General features: G+C 41.6%; 1 protein-coding gene across 1 annotated transcript in view; it reads left to right on the forward strand.

The window, feature by feature from the left end:
• The first annotated feature begins 1,331 nt into the window (after positions 1-1,331).
• LOC109556227 (cytochrome P450 2J2-like) overlaps positions 1,332-16,650 on the forward strand; it is a 29,399-nt gene continuing 14,080 nt past the window's right edge. The window contains exons 1-5 of the mRNA XM_070786450.1: positions 1,332-1,600; positions 10,882-11,044; positions 13,623-13,772; positions 14,028-14,188; positions 15,602-15,778. Of these exons, the coding sequence (XP_070642551.1) occupies positions 1,391-1,600; positions 10,882-11,044; positions 13,623-13,772; positions 14,028-14,188; positions 15,602-15,778 (861 nt within the window). The 5' untranslated portion in view covers positions 1,332-1,390. The remainder of the gene's footprint in view (positions 1,601-10,881; positions 11,045-13,622; positions 13,773-14,027; positions 14,189-15,601; positions 15,779-16,650) is intronic.

Genomic DNA, 16,650 nt, shown 5'->3' on the forward strand with positions numbered 1-16,650 from the left:
GCTGTTCCATGTACAGTTTTAACTGTTGCTTTTTGATCTGCCTACAGATTTCTTAGGAGGTAGGTTAAGTAGTCTGGTATTCTCATCTCTTTAAGAATTTCCCGCAGTATGTTGTGATCCATACAGTCAAATGCTTTAGCATAGTCAATGAAGCAGAAGTAGGTGTTTTTCTGGAATTCTCTTGCTTTTCCTATGATCCAGTGGATGTTGGCAATTTGATTTCTGGTTCCTCTGCCTTTTCTAAAGTCAGCTTGTACATCTGGAAGTTCTTGGTTCACATAACTGTTGAAGCCTAGCTTGGAGGATTTTGAGCATTACTTTGCTAGTATGTGAGATGAGTGCAATTATGCAGTAGTTTGAACCTTCTTTGGGAGGGACTGGCTGTGGGGAAAACTGGGTCTTGTTCTGGTGGGCAGGGCCATGCTCAGTAAGTCTTAATCCAATCACTGCTGATGGTGGGGCAGTGTTCCCTCCCTGTAGTTTGGCCTCAGGTGGTAGGGGTAATGGCAATGATGGCTACCTCCTTGAAAAGGACTTATGCAAGCATGCCATGGCTCCCAGGACTGTTGTAGTCAGTGTCACTGCCTCTGCAGCAGGCCACTGTCAACTCATGCCTCCACCAGAGACTTCCAAACACACGAAGGCAAGTGTGGCTGAGTCTCTTAGGGGTCACCTCTCCTTTCTCCTGTGTCCTGGTGCACACAAGGTTTTCTTTCTCCCCTCAAAGAGTCTGTTTTCCCAGTCCTGTGGAAATTCTGTAATCAAATCCCACTGACCCTCAAAGTCAGATTCCCTGGGGATCCTCGTTGTCTTTTCCTGATCCCCAGGTTGGGAAGTCTGATGTGAGGCCTAGAACTTTCCCAGCAGAGTGAGAACTTCTTTGGTATAATTTCTCTCCAGTTTGTGAGTTGTCAGCCTGGCAGCTGTATAGTGGGGCTAATGGTGATGTGCAAGAAGACTTATGCCATACACTGTGCTTCCCAGCACTGCTCTTGCCAGAGCCTGTGCCCCTGCAGCAGGCCACTGCTGACTCATGGCTCAGGGAAGCCTGATGTGCTGCCTCCATGGGGTGGAAAAGATTCAGACAGGACTTAGGGACTGAACAACAAATTGGCAAGAGGAGAGGAAAAGGCAGGTCATGGAAGGGTAAAATGGACCGGGTGCCAAGGGGAGCAAGGAGCAGGGCTCACTTGAGTAGAGGGGGGAGGGAAGAGTAGAGGTGGGAGCAGGGAAGGACAGAAGAGGAAGGGAGGGAGGGCAGGGTCTGACAGGAAGGACGGGGCGGGGGCTGGACACAGGGCAGGAAAGGCATGGTGCAGAGATTATAAATTCACAGGTGTGAGGACCTTCCTTGGCTCTGATCGCTGAAGGGGAACCAGACAGCACAGCCATGCTGGAGGCACTGGGCTCCCTGGTGGCTGCCCTCTGGACCACGCTCCGTCCTGGCATTGTCCTACTGGGGGCCTTTGTCTTTCTCCTCTTTGCTGATTTCCTCAAAAGGCAGCACCCAAAGAACTACCCACCAGGGCCCCTGCGCCTGCCCTTCATAGGCAATTTCTTCCACCTGGACTTGGGGAAAGGGATCTTGGTTCCTCAGCAGGTAAGAGCAGGCAAAAGGGCCCAAGTGCATCCTGACCTGCAGGACCAGGCCCATTCTGGGTACCAAGGGTGGGAACATGGCGGTTCTGAGGCTAAAGTGGCCATCTGGGTACATCCTGCCTCTCTGTTCTCCCCAGAAACTGGCATGATTCAACCGGTGCTTTGTAGGGATGAAATATCGTTAACTGTTTTGCTATTTAAGTGTGCTAGACAAGATATGCTTTGGGGGGATGGTGGTGGTGCAGGTTTATTGTACAAAACAAAAAGAGCTTCTTGGTCCATCTAGATGATGGCAAAAGTGTAAATATTGAACTGTAGCACTCAAATGAAGCCTCACATACTGCCAGGAGCTTTGGTGTTGTTTAGTTTTCTCCAGCACCACGGTTCAAAGACATCAATTCTTCGGCATTCGGCCTTTTTTGTCATCCAGCTAGCGCATCAGTACGTGACTACTGGAGCTTAGTCATCTGCATATTTTCTCACATGTCAGGGATCCTTGGATAGAGTATGGTTCAGAACCACTCTGCATCCCCCGTAAATCTTTTTGATTGACCAAGTGACCCTTTGTCTCTGTTTTTTTTTTACTGGAGCCTCAAGTGTAACAGACACAATATGTATTTTAAATCATTTAGTTATGTCTTTGTACGTATTACTGGGACATTATATTTAGAGCATGATCACTTTGTCTTTTTAATATTATTATCCCGGGTGGGGGGAGGGGGAAATGCTAAGCTTCGCTCTTAGAAGCTCTGTTTCGCGTGTGTAGAATGGTGATACCTACGTCCTTACCACTCTTCAACCACATTGCTCCCACCCCTGCCAAGACAGAGCCCCGCCTTCAGGCTCCTCCATGAGCAATCACTCTCAAATATTCATTTAAAAATGTCATTCCTCTGCCTAGGTTTTCTAGTGCTTCCTGCTGCTTCCCAGAGTTCATATTCCTTAGGATCCCTTCTTATAGCCTCTTTCCACTTTATAGTCTTCTCCGCTCAGGGCTCTCTAACTGTGGCCATCCTGAATTCCTTAAAATTCCCTTCAACATCCTATACTATCTCAAGAATCTCTCCCAATACTATCTCTTTTTCCCTGCCTCTCAGGACAGGTACCTTCATGACCGGCAGCTCTGTGGAAGGTGGTTGTGATGATGAAATAAAAGGAATGTTCAGTGTTAACATAGCTTATAGTTGGTGCTCAACAATTAATAGGTCTAGTTCCCTAGGAACGTCTGGAAAAGTTTTAACACAAGCCTATATTACAAAGTTCAGATGCAGATGACTTTACCAGTTTCTGGAAGAAACACCCCATTGGTATTACTAAGTGATAGGATTAGTATTTAGAATATTAAAGTCCTAAAGTCCTAGTCCCTTTTTAAGAAATGTGTTGTTTTTCAAGCATTGTGAAATATTCTTGTTTTCTTTCTGTTAATTTCCAACTGGAGTCCATTAGGGCAGAGGGCATACACTGTGTGATTTCAACCTTGAACAAATATGTAAAGGTTGGTTTTATGACCCATGATAGATACTTGAAACAATATGTCTTCTGCTATTGTTCAGAGGAGTGTTCTGTACTCTGTGTCTGGTAGACCTTATTAGATATTTGTGTTGTTTGAGTGCATCTGTACCCTTGTTGATTTCTTATCTACTAATTCTATCAATTACTATAAGAGTCCTAATATCTGCAACTGAAAAATACAGGTTTGTCAATGTGTTTATTCAGTTCTGGTGTGTGTGTGTTGTTGTGTTGTATTTGTTAGTCGCTCAGTCATGCCTGACTCTTTGTGACCCCATGGACTGTAGTCTGCCAGGCTCCTCTGTTTGTGAAATTCTTCCAGCAGCAAAACTGAAGTGGGTTGCCCTTCCCCTTTCAGGGTATCTTCCCGACCGAGGGATCAAACATGTCTTCTGCATCACAGGCCAGATTCTTTACCATCTGAGCGACCAATGAATTTGGCAGCTCTTTTATGGCATACACACAGACATTAAAATTGCTGTGTCATCTTGGTGAATTGGCTGTTTAATTATTACATAATGTCTCTCTATATCTCTGATGACTGTCTTTGCCTGAACTTAATCCTATATCACCACAACAGCTCTCCTTTGGTTAATATTTGCATAGCATATGCTTTTCCATTCTTTTACTTTTAGCATATTTATATGATTATATTTGAAATGAATTTTTGTGTATAACTTATAGGTAGACTATTATTTCATTCTACCAAACCCTCTTTTAATTGGTGAATTTAGATCATATATATTTAGTGTATATTTTGATGTGTGAACACTAAAGTCTACTGTTTTATTATTTCTGTTTTTCACTTTGCTTTCTATCTTCTATTTCTCTTTTTTTCTCTTACTTTGAGTCACTTAAACATTTTGTGAGCACCCCATTTTAATGTATCTGTAGTGTTTTTGAGTATATCTCTTTGTATTCCAGTTTAAGTGCTTGCTGTAAAGCTTACAGGCTATGCATACACAGCTTATTGCCTCATCTGATACTGTTTCCATTTTAAGGCTGAAGACACTGACAGAAATCTGTCAAATTATTTGCCTAAGTTATTCAAAATTGATAATGATCAAACAAGGACTTACACCTAAGACTATTTGAATCCTACACACAATCTCTACTTAGGCTACCTGACTTTTTTTGATATAGTTAATGAATAATTGATTTATTCTGAGATTCATTTATCCAAGAGGCATTTATGAAGTACTTACCAGATGACAGGCATAGTACAAGAGAGTGTATGATGTAATGTGTGGTATAACCCACCTTTGGGTAACCAAACGAAATATCATTAGGTAGGTTCACTGCAATTGGGAAGCCATGGGATAACCTCTGCAGAATGTTGAAATAAATTTGGCTGAACTTGAAAGGCATGTTATGCAAGTGGTTATGGAATAAAGTAGACAGGAGATTTTTGAATAGGAGACAGTGACATGAGCAAAAACAAAGTGACAGAACAGTGAAGAAATAGGCCTATTTGTTTGGCATGATGAGGACCTTCCTTATTTTCTCCCCATTTTCTAAACTCTCTCTGTCATAGCTGCAAGGCTTATTAAGAGAACATTCTGGAAATATGAAGAAATCTTATTGGCTATGGTGGGGAAGTGATAGATAAGGTAGATAACTGTATTATGAGGATATACATCAGGCTGCTTGTAACAAAAAGATTTCTAAATACAGTAGTGGAAAAAGGTTGAAATGTATTTGTCTCTCACAAGTAGAAATAGATGTAGGCAGGAAGACCAGGATAACAAGGCTGCTTTGTACTGCAAAGTCTTCTGAAAACTGCAACGCTTCTGTCTTACTGCTCTGGTCCTGCAGCAGTGTCACATGTGAGAACTGTACCGTGACAAGAAGAAAAAGGGAGATGATGGGAAGCAACTTTCTTTTAAGGACACGACCTAGAAGATGCACACACCATCACTACTCACGCCCCACTGGACTCATGTGAAACTGATAGAAGAGTAAGGTGTCCCATTAGCCCTAGGGAATTCATCACTCAGAAGAACAGAGAGTATCTCCATGCTTTCATTTAAGGATGAGTCATACAGAGGGAGCTAGAGAGAGCCCGACTTTATGCTCATTAATTAGGCTCTTTATCTCTGTGCCTCTTTTTCTGAAAGCTGAGAATAAATTCTGGGGTTGTCATAAGAATTAAACAAGTCATGAATATCAGTTAACTGCCAGGATGCCTAGCACATAGTCGATGCTTATTTCTATATCTATCACCCTCTCCCATTCTTCAGAACTTTATAGTAACAAATTCAAGGAAAAACCAGTTGTTGGTTGCATACCAGGAATCACTTGTCTGGCCTGATCACTACATGGGCTCCATCCATCCAGTCTCTGGCCACTTCTTCCAAATCCTTTCACTAAAATACACTTCCAAATAGATCAATAACAATAAATAATTTATTATTAATTTTAGTATTATGATCACTATTTTTGTGGGCCGAAACCTTGACTTTCTCTGTTCACTGAAGCCAAGTAAAAGAGAAAGACAGGAGGATATAGAAAGTTGGCTTTAACTCTCAGCCAACAGAGAGGGGAACACAGTAGGTTCATGCCTCAAAAACTGTGCCTGTCCTCTGCCTCATGAGGAGTCTTCAGTTCAGTCACTCAGTCATGTCCAACTCTTTGCCACTCCATGAACCACAGCATGCCAGGCCTCCCTGTCCATCACCAACTTCTGGAGTCTACCCAAACCCATGTCTTTTGAGTCGGTGATGCTATCCAATCATCTCATCCTCTGTCATCCCCTTCTCTTCCTGGCCTCAATCTTTCCAATCATCAGGGTCTTCTTAAATAAGTCAGCTCTTCACATCAAGTGGCCAAACTATTGAAGTTTCAGCTTCAAGATCAGTCCTTCCAATGAACACCCAGGACTGATCTCCTTTAGGATGGACTGGTTGGACCTCCTTGCAGTCCAAGGGACTCTCAAGAGTCTTCTCCAACACCACAGTTCAAAAGCATCAATTCTTCGGCACTCAGCTGAAAAACTATAGCCTTGACTAGATAGACCTTTGTTGGCAAAGTAATATCTCTGCTTTTTAATATGCTGTCTAGGTTGGTCATAACTTTCCTTCCAAGGAGTAAGCGTCTTTTAGTTTCATGGCTGCAATCAGCATCTGCAGTGATTTTGGAGCCCCCCCCAAAAAATAAAGTCAGCCACTGTATCCCCATCTATTTCCTATGAAGTGATGGGACCAGATGCCATGATATTAGTTTTCTGAATGTTGAGCTTTAAGCCAACTTTTTCACTCTTCTCTTTTACTTTCGTCAAGAGGCTCTTTAGTTCTTCTTCACTTTCTCCCATAAGGGTGGTGTCATCTGCATATCTGAGGTTATTGATATTTCTGTGGCAATCTTGATTCCAGCTTGTGTTTCTTCCAGCCCAGCATTTCTCCTGATGTACTCTGCAAATAAGTTAAATAAGCAGGGTGACAGTATACAGCCTTGACATACTCCTTGTCCTATTTGGAACCAGTCTGTTATTCCATGTCCAGTTCTAACTGTTGCTTCCTGACCTGCATATAGGTTTCTCAAGAGGCAGGTCAGGTCGTCTGGTATTCCCATCTCTTAAAAAAATTTCCACAGATTATTGTGATCCACACAGTCAAAGGCTTTGGCATAGTCAATAAAGCAGAAACAGATGTTTTTCTGGAACTCTCTTGCTTTTTCGATGATCCAGTGGATGTTGGCAATTTGATCTCTGGTTCCTCTGCCTTTTCTAAAACCAGCTTGAACATCTGGAAGTTCACGGTTCACATATTGCTGAAGCCTGGCTTGGAGAATTTGGAGCATTACTTTACTAGCTTTTGAGATGAGTTCAATTATGTAGTAGTTTGAGCATTCTTTGGCATTGCCTTTCTTTGGAATGGAATGAAAACTGATCTTTTCCAGTCCTGTGGGCACTGCTGAGTTTTCCAAATTCTGGCATATTGAGTATAGCACTCTCACAGCATCATCTTTCAGGATTTGAAATAGCGCAACTGGAATTCCATCATCTCCACTAGCTTTGTTCCTAGTGATACTTCCTAAGGCCCACTTGCCTTCACATTCCAGGATGTCTGGCTCTAGGTAAGTGTGAGTGATCACACCATCATGATTATCTGAGTCATGAAGATATTTTTTGTACAGTTCTTCTGTGTATTCTTGCCACCTCTTCTTGATATCTTCTGCTTCTATTAGGTCCATACCATTTATGTACTTTATTGTGCCCATCTATGCATGAAATGTTCTCTTGGTATCTCTAATTTTCTTGAAGAGATCTCTAATCTTTCCCATTCTATTGTTTTCCTCTATTTCTTTGCATTGATCACTGAGGAAAGCTTTCTTATCTCTCCCTGCTATTCTTTGGAACTCTGCATTCAAATGGGTATATCTTTCCTTGAGGAGACTAGGGGCTTATATAAGATAAAGGTTCACAGTCATGAGTTGATGATGAGAAACACAGGTGTTAACATGTGTTTTTTGTTTTTTTTCCTTTTGTATTGTTTCAAAAACAGTCATAGGCTGGGGTCACTAACCCAGTAATTGAGTCTGGCAATTTGGTGGTCCTGTGGCCTTCTTTCTGATATGTAAAAAAGAACTACAAGAGGAAGAGAGTATTGGAAGGATCAGCACCAGACAGAGGATGTATTTAGCATAGAGTCAAAGGGAAAATAGGTGTGAGATGTGCCTCCTACAGAGAGCTGCTGCTGCTGCTAAGTCTCTTCAGTCGTGTCCGACTCTGTGTGACACCATAGACAGCAGCCCACCAAAGTCCCCCGTCCCTGGGATTCTCCAGGCAAGAAACTGGAGTGGGTTGCCATTTCCTTCTCCAATGCATGAAAGTGAAAAGTGAAAGTGAAGTCGCTCAGTCGTGTCCAACTCTTAGCGACCCCATGGACTGCAGCCTACCAGGCTCCTCCGTGCATGGGATTTTCTAGGGGGGCAGAAAAGTAAACTTAGTTACAGACATGTTGAGTTAGGAGGCAGAAAAGCAAACTTAGTTATGGACATGCAGTTAGGAGCAGCTGGGTGATGCTAGTGAGAGAATCATTTCCTAGGCAGGTTGATAAGAAGTCTAGGGGTCCCCAAGGAGAGAGGGGTCTGGAATTCTCAAGGAGGAGAAAAGGACAAACTTTTTTTCCTCTGCATTCCTTAGTTTTAGTCAGTTACACAACTCAGTTTAAACTCTGTACTAGGGATTATGAAACAATGTATCCAGCTGGAGGACAGTTTCTCCTTCCCGAAAACCTTCTGACTAATCCTAATATCTTAGAAAGTATATTATGGGAGTGGGCCTGGAGGATCTTTCTATTGTCAAATGCTAATCCTATTATCTTAAAATGTAAATTATGGGAGTAGGTCTAGTGAAGTCTTTAAGGATTATATAATAGTAATGTATCCTGCTTGAGGACAGTCTCTGGATTAAACCTTGTGGCTAATCCTGTTATCTTAAAATGTAAATTATGGGAGTAGGTCTGGTGAGGTCTTTACAAGGATTATGTAACAATAATGTATCCTGCCTGAGGACAGTCTCTGGATTAAACCTTCTGGCTAATCCTGTTATTTTAAAATGTAAATTATGGGAGTAGGTCTGGTTGAGGTCTTTACAACCTCCAGACATTCTTTTGATTCACTGGAGAGTATATTAGCAAGGGGGCACTCTTTCTGCCCCCTTCTGATGCCTATGGCAAAAGCTTTCTCTATCTCCTTAACACTTTAATAAAACTTTATTACACAAAAGCTCTAAGCCATCAAGCCTCTGGCCCCGGATTGAATTCTTCTCTTCCGGAGGCCAAGAATCCTGGCGTCTTTTCGTGGTTCAGCAACAACCTTTCACTAGTGATAAAGAAACTGCCTGTCAATGCAGGAGATATGAGACATGGGTTTGATCCCTGGGTCAGGAAGAGCCCCTTGAGGAGGGGGCTCCACTCCAGTATTCTTACCTGGAGAATCCCATGGATAGAAGAGCCTTGCAGGCTACAATCCATAGTCACACAGAATCAAACATGACTGAAGCAAATTTGCATGCATGCACACACCCATGCAAAGTAAGAAAACGCAGAATGTTCAGGCCTGCCCACTGTTCTCTTATCTTCATTGTTTTCAGGAAAGGGAAAGAAAACTCATTCCTCTTTTTTCCCCCTTTTCATTGCAACACTATCACCAGAATCCTAAATTGTAATAGCTGTCATTTTATACATTTTGAAATTGAGACAGAGGGAATTTAAAAAGCTTGACTAAATATCACACAGAAAGTAACAAGTGGAAGCTGAATACAAAGGGATTTGTATGACTTCAAAATCCAAGCTCTGAGGCACTCACCTTACCTCATCTATTCAGGTTTCTAAATACAAGCAAAACAAGGTCTAAAGTGTTTCACTTGACATTAAGACATCCTTGGTCCAGCTCACAGTACCTTGCCAGCCTGTATCCCATCTCTCTACACAGTGAGAGCTATTTTTTCCAGGAACCTATCCTAGCCCCTGGGTCCCTTATGTGTCTGTGACACACCCACACACTCTCCCTTTCTGTTTCTTTCTCTTTGGTCCATTATTCTCATTCTCACTTTCATGCTGTCACATCCACGAAACTCTAAGGTCCAGTACCATCTCAAGTTCATGTTTCTGTTCTTATATCTTACATAATGCCTGGCATATTCCCTCCAGCCACCAATAGCTCTGTCACATTGTCTAAGTTACTTCTCCATGACTAATTTTCCTTACTAAAACCTGAATAAAATCATTAGTACTGTAGGGTGGTGTGAAGGAAATGAGATAAAAGGTGAAAGTAGTTAGCATGGCACCCAGGAGCTGTGGTTGTCTATGAACATCCATGCCTTTCTTCTGCACGTCATCCATGTGCTCTTGTCCTATCTGTCCCCTTGAGCAAGTGCATGCATGTCGCTTTGCACACAGAGGCCATTCATTCCCCACACTATAGAGTGGCTGTCTGACAGGACCCAGGGCACAAAGTGCATTTCACATTATTGTTCTCATTCCTCCTCACAGAAACCATTTGGGTTCTGGAGTGTGGGGTTTTCCAGCGCACCGTTCTGCTTGTGGGATTTTGCTCCCTGTGCAGGGATCATACCTGGGTCCAGGGCAGTGGATGCCTAGTCCTAATCACTGAAGGGTCAGGGAGTTCCCCCTCACAGAAACTCCAAGGGAGGAACAGTTTTCTACCTTTCACAGCTGGGGAGCTTAGGCGCCAAGAAAAGTGAAGCAACTATTCTGAGATCTCAGTTGTCAATCACAGAGTTGACATGACTCCAGAACTAGTGTTCACTTCTCCATATCTAGTCCCTGACTCAGGGTGACTTTTTTTTATCACCTAGAACCTGTTGAGGAAGGGGATGTTCTCTTGTGATTAAACAGATACTATGCACTAAGAAGTCCATGCTTGATAGGTTAGTCTTCAACTAAACATCTCTGACTTCTCTGGTGAGTCACATGTGCTGAATTCTCTCCATTCACTAAATTCTAAGATGCTTAGGATAAGAGACCTTTGCTTACTTTATTATATTTTATGCATTATTCGCAGGTCACATAAGCTCACTCAAGTAAGTTGAACATATGAATGAGTTTTATAATGAATGTCTGTGCCCTCTAGTGGATTTCATGGACGTCTAAATACAGCCCAAGACGCACACACATACACACAGATTCCACTCATTACAAGCCTCCCCTCCGCACCCCCCACCCCCGCACCCCCATCGCAGCTCCACACATTCTCCATCTAGGACACATAGACCTGTATATACTCAACTGTGACTCTTCTATTTTTCAGGTTGTGAAGAAATATGGGAACATTATTAGGCTAGATTTTGGTGTAATTCATTTCATCGTTATAACTGGATTGCCCTATATCAAAGAAGCCCTTGTCAACCAGGAACAAAACTTTGTAAACCGCCCCATGATACCTCTTCAGAAACATATCTTTAACAATAAAGGTAAGTTCCAAGACCAAAATAAGAAGCATATATTTGATATTCCTGTGGCCTCTGAAATTGCTTCCAACACTCCCAGGACCAGGCCCCTCATGGAATCTCTGCCCCTCAAGGAAATGGAGTGGCCCCATTTCCTGTTGAAGTCACCTCCTCAGGGAACCTGGCCAGGTCAGCTCTAATGTCAGGGATTTGGGAGAAGTGGCATCACCTGCATGAACTCACTCTGGGTGTTTTGATAAATAAGTATCCTCATCACTCAGTGATGTGATGTGTTTTTTTAAGAAGAAGAAAGGCAATGCTGTGTTCTCAGGCTCTCTTCTATTTTCTCATTCAAATCTTCAAATCTTGTCCCCTAGGAAAATATGTAGATCAGTTTCCTCGTACTGACTTTGTGATCCCTTCTTGCCTCTAATTCCTTGTGCTCTGTTATTAAAGCTGTGCCTCACAAAGTATCTCGAGCTTTCTGTCAATGGAAGAGTTTGGCATGAATACTTAAAAAGATCATAAAATAAACTTGGTAAATTAACTTAGATTTTCACAAATCTGAATGAAAAGCTAAAGTCAATTCTTATACCAAAGCACTCTTTTTTTTTACCCCCAGGGGTTTCTCGATTCCTCTTTGAAATATTGCATCTATTAACTCTATGTCCATTTATTCTATGTCTGTAATGTGAACCTAGTGGCTGGCTCTAGTGATAAAATGGTGAGTAGAACAGACAAAATCCTTGGTTTTCTATAACTTACAAGTGACTAAGAAAGACGATATCAATTACACAAATCATTTAAGGCTATGAAGTGTTACGAAGAGCAGGGTTCATCTATTATGGGTATCTAATCTAGTCCTGAGACTCAGGAGAAGCTAATGAAGTTAAAGACAATTGATAAAGTGAAGAAGCAATCCAGAAATCCAGTGACGAAGCAATCCGGAATAGAATATGAAAAGTCTCTGAAGTGGGAAGGACAGTAAACTGAGGAATTGAAAGAGGGCCAGTGTAGTACACACAGGGATTAAATGGAGATAATTAAGTGGAGATAAAGCTGGGGAGTTTGGCCAGAAACAGTTCATCCAAATTCTTGTTAAGGATGTTGTTTTTTATCCTAATAACAATGGAGGCTCCTGAATGGTTTCAGTAGAGAAAGGAATCACCATATTTACATTGTACATTTTAGAGACTTATCTAAGCTGCAATAAAAGGAGCAAGAGACTATGGAGTCTTGGAGGTTAGAGGAGGTGGTGGCCTGGATGAGGGAGGTGGCAAGAAATGATAGCATAGTGAGTTAGACCAGGAAAGTGACTGTGAAGATACATGGATTTAAGCTACTCAGGAGGCAAATCCAATAGGACATGATGACCTAGACAGAGGGACAGTGAGGTGCTGAGGTAGACACCCAAATGGGTAGGTAAAGGAAAGAAGGGTCATGTGAAGGAGGACAGATGTTGACTGGCCTGAGTAGGGAGTTGTATGGAGCAAACCATGAATTCAGTCATTGATATGCTGAGTGTGAAGCCAGGAGAGACAAGCAGCAGGGAATTGTGTAAGCACCTGAAGCTGAGAGACAATAGCACATGTTAACTATCAGTAGATGTCATTTGAAATTTTGGAGTGGAGATTTCCTAGAAATGGAGGATGGGGTAAGAAGAAAAGAGGCTTCGGACCTAATCTTGAAGAGCTCCATCATTTCAAAATTAGATCAAAGAAGATAGTTAACCAAAGGTATGATAATTTCTCTGAAGTCAGCGAATTAGCAGAAAAATCTGGAGAGTGTGATGTTCTGGGCTCCATTGGCAGAGAGTGTTTCAAGAAGAAAGCATCTCATGCTGCTGAGACATCAAGATGAAGCTGAAAAGGACCCTGGATTGAACAGTAAGAAGAGCCATTTCACTAAGGTGATGGAAGCCAAAGGGAGATATTAGAAGGAGTTGAAGTGTAAGATGAAAGGAAGAAATAAGAGGACGGTGGCCTCACCAGTGTTATAAAATAAATGCCTTTATACGATGGCATATTAAGACATATTCTTTTTTCCTTTTTCTGTGGTATTCTTTCTGCACAGTGTTCACATTTCTTTGTGTTCTTGGGTGATTTATTTATCTTTTTAAGGTCTTTTGTCCTTATGAGTATTGATTTTGTATAATCCATAAATTCATACTTAATATGTAGCATAGCAAATTCTTAAATATGGTTATGTGACAAGTAATCAAAGTGTGGGTTTTGGAGTCAGGCAGACTTGAATTTGAATGCATGTTCAGGTGTATACTGACTCTATGACCTTTTACAGTGTGATTTATCCTTTGAGACTCATTTTTCTCATCATCAAAATTGGGAGGCTTTTTTGGCAGTAATGGTTATACTTACATCAGAGAAATTCCATGAGTACTAAATTACATAATGCATTAAAAATGCTAATGTGCCCAGCATTGCAAGCAATCAGTAAATTCAAGCCATTATATCCGTTGCTTAGAGATTATTTCTCTGAATAATTTTCAAGTGCCTTAAAGTGCTTCTCCTTCCTTCCATCTGATAGGTTATCACCCATGGACCTTGTTGCCTTGCTTTTCATAACATTGTATTCATTTTCCCAGGCTTGGTCAGGTCCAATGGCCAGGTATGGAAAGAGCAAAGAAGGTTCACCCTGACAACTCTGAGGAACTTCGGTTTGGGAAGGAAGAGCTTAGAGGAACGCATTCAGGAAGAGGTCACCTACCTCATCCAGGCAATAGGAGAGGAGAACGGTGAGCCAGTCGTAGGACAGATGCAGGTTCATGCTTTCACTAACTGTGAAACCACTAACTGTGTTTCATGCTTTCACTAACCAGAAGCTCATCAGTACCTACATGTCTGTCCTAATACCAGCACTTTGTAGGGTCCTAGGGTCATAGTCCTGGTGGTGGTTCTATTGTCTTTATGTCATACATCATATAGAGTAGACTTTTAGTGGCATGAGAAAGAAACCTATCTGAAGGCTCCATCTCTTCTCCTGCCTCCAGGACAGCCTTTTGACCCTCACTTCATAATCAACAATGCTGTTTCCAATATTATTTGCTCCATCACCTTCGGGGAGCGGTTTGACTACAAGGATGATCAGTTCCAGGAGCTGCTGAGGCTGCTGGATGAGATCTTGTGTATTCAGGCATCAGTGTGCTGCCAGGTAAAACAGTTCACATTTCATGTCTTGAAAAAAATATTGGGTTGATGTCAGAATCAGATGAGATGGAGTCACTCTTTCCTTTTTAGCTGAAATCTAATCTTTTTCAACACAAGCTTATTTGAAATCAATCTGTTGATTTTACTGTTTTTGGGTAATATTGTTTAATATTTACTATGGACAAAGAAAATTTCCAACATTCATATAAAGTACAAAACTTTACATGACAAACCATGTATGCGCTTATGTTTTTTCCCTTGAAAAACATAACATTGCCGTCACTTTTGAGTTTTCCTATCCATTTCCTGACTCTCCATTAGGTGCACTAATGATCTCGTGTGATTTGGTCATGCAAATAACCCTGGTGCCCAATGTCATGACAGATTACATCACCATCATTATCATCATTATTATTGTCCCCCAAATGTATGAAAGCAGCAGAGCTAATAGTCAAACCCATGTCTGTTTCATTGTAAGTCAAGGAAACTTTCCATTATGTCGTGCTATCAATTTTATACCAGAAAGTATTAGAGAAAATATATCCAAAAGTCACTTAATTTTATTAAAAATATCTTACCCACATGGAGAATACATCATAATGGGCAGATAATCAAATACATATCTATTTTTAACATAGATGGCTAGCTAGCTAGACAGTGGTATTCTACACACACACACACACACAAATACACACTCATATGCTAGAGACAATTGCCATGAAAAAAAATAAAGCAGAATTAAGGGAATGGAGAAAGGATTCCAGAGATGCTGCTACTTAGAGGATTATCATGATGAATGAAATAAAAGGCTGGTGTTATACAGATTCCAGAGGAAGACCAATTGCCATTGAAAGAATAGCAAATACAAAGGACTAAATATTGTCATCCTTGATGTTATCACAGAGACCAATAGGGATGGACTAGAAAGACTAAGAGAGAGCTAAGATGGCAGTGAGTGACAGCAGAGGAAGGGACACGAGGGTGAGGAGTCGGGACATGTAGAGCTCCAGGCCAGGAGAAGGGTATAGAGTTTGTCTAAACATCTTCAAAAGTCACCAGAATATTGAGGAATAAACAGTAAAACAATCTATTAAACTCTTAAAGGATCCCTCCAGCTGCTCAGTAGAAGGAAGACTGGGAAGGGGGTTAAGGAGAGAATCAGGAAATGTGTTGGAGGCTTTACAGAATCCAGATAAGAAATGGTGGTGATTTTTACTAAACTGAAAATGCATAGAGTAGTGAGAAGTGGTTCAAAATTGGCTATATTTTGATGGAGGCCAGAGGGGAAAGAAGAGGATTGAGGCAGAGAAGACGAGTCAAGGGTGACGCCAAGGGCCAAGTGTAAGTAAAGAAGAGACATAGAATGGGGAACACTGTCTCACCCCCTTGTCCACTTGACTGTCGTTTTCTCCATCAGCTCTACAATGCTTTTCCAAGAATAATGAATTTCCTTCCGGGATCCCACCACACTCTCTTTCGTAAATGGGAGAAACTGAAAATGTTTGTTGCTAATGTGATTGAAAACCACAGGAAAGATTGGAATCCTGCTGAAGCAAGAGACTTCATTGATGCTTACCTCCAGGAGATAGAGAAGGTGAGTGAACCTGGGTGTTTCCCTGAGGAGTGTTCTTAAAGAGCACATGGGGGGATTCTGGTTTCTTATTGCTGCTGTAACAAATCACCACAAACTTGGGGGCTGAAAACAACCAGGGCCCCTTCCTCCATCTTCGAAACCATTGGTGTAGATTCTTCTCTGCCCCCATCCTCACATCTTCTCTTTATGTTCTACTTATTTCCCCTTATAGACTCTTGTGACTATAATGGTACACTGGGATAATCTAGAATAATCCTCCCGTATCAAGATCCTTAACTTCATCATAATTGCAAAGCTCCATCTTTCAAAAAGTATTCACCCATTCCAGAGATTAGGACATTCATATGTTTGTGAGTCATTATTCAGTCTATCACAGGGGAGAAAAAACAGAGGCAATATTTCAGTGTGTACGAATATCATTAACTCAGAATTGATGATACAATTAGAAATAAAGATATTGGTTAAAGAGTATTTGGCTTGTGTGCACGCTCAGTCACTAAGTCATGTCCAACTCTTTGTAACCTCATGGGCTGTAGTCCACCAGGCTCCTCTGTTCATGAAATTTCCCAAACAAGAATACTGGAGAGGGTAGCCATTTCATTCTCAAGGGGATCTCCCCATGTTTCCTACATTGCAGGCAGATTCTCTGCCTGGGTAGCCCATTTGACTTGAAATCTTTGGAAAGACCAAATACTGCCTTTAATAGTCTATTCTATCCTCTACCCATATGTGAGAGACCTGTACACAAAGGAAAAAGAGGCATTGTTTTATTCTTACTTGTCAATACCAGTCTCCTACACTTTTCTCAAGCTCCCCAGTACAGAACACAAAAGTGAAATTGAGTCTGATGCCCAGAGTTTAGCCTCAAGTGG

The sequence above is a fragment of the Bos indicus genome, chromosome 3, assembly GCF_029378745.1.
Source record: "Bos indicus isolate NIAB-ARS_2022 breed Sahiwal x Tharparkar chromosome 3, NIAB-ARS_B.indTharparkar_mat_pri_1.0, whole genome shotgun sequence".
In the NCBI taxonomy this organism is placed as follows: Eukaryota; Metazoa; Chordata; class Mammalia; order Artiodactyla; family Bovidae; genus Bos; species Bos indicus.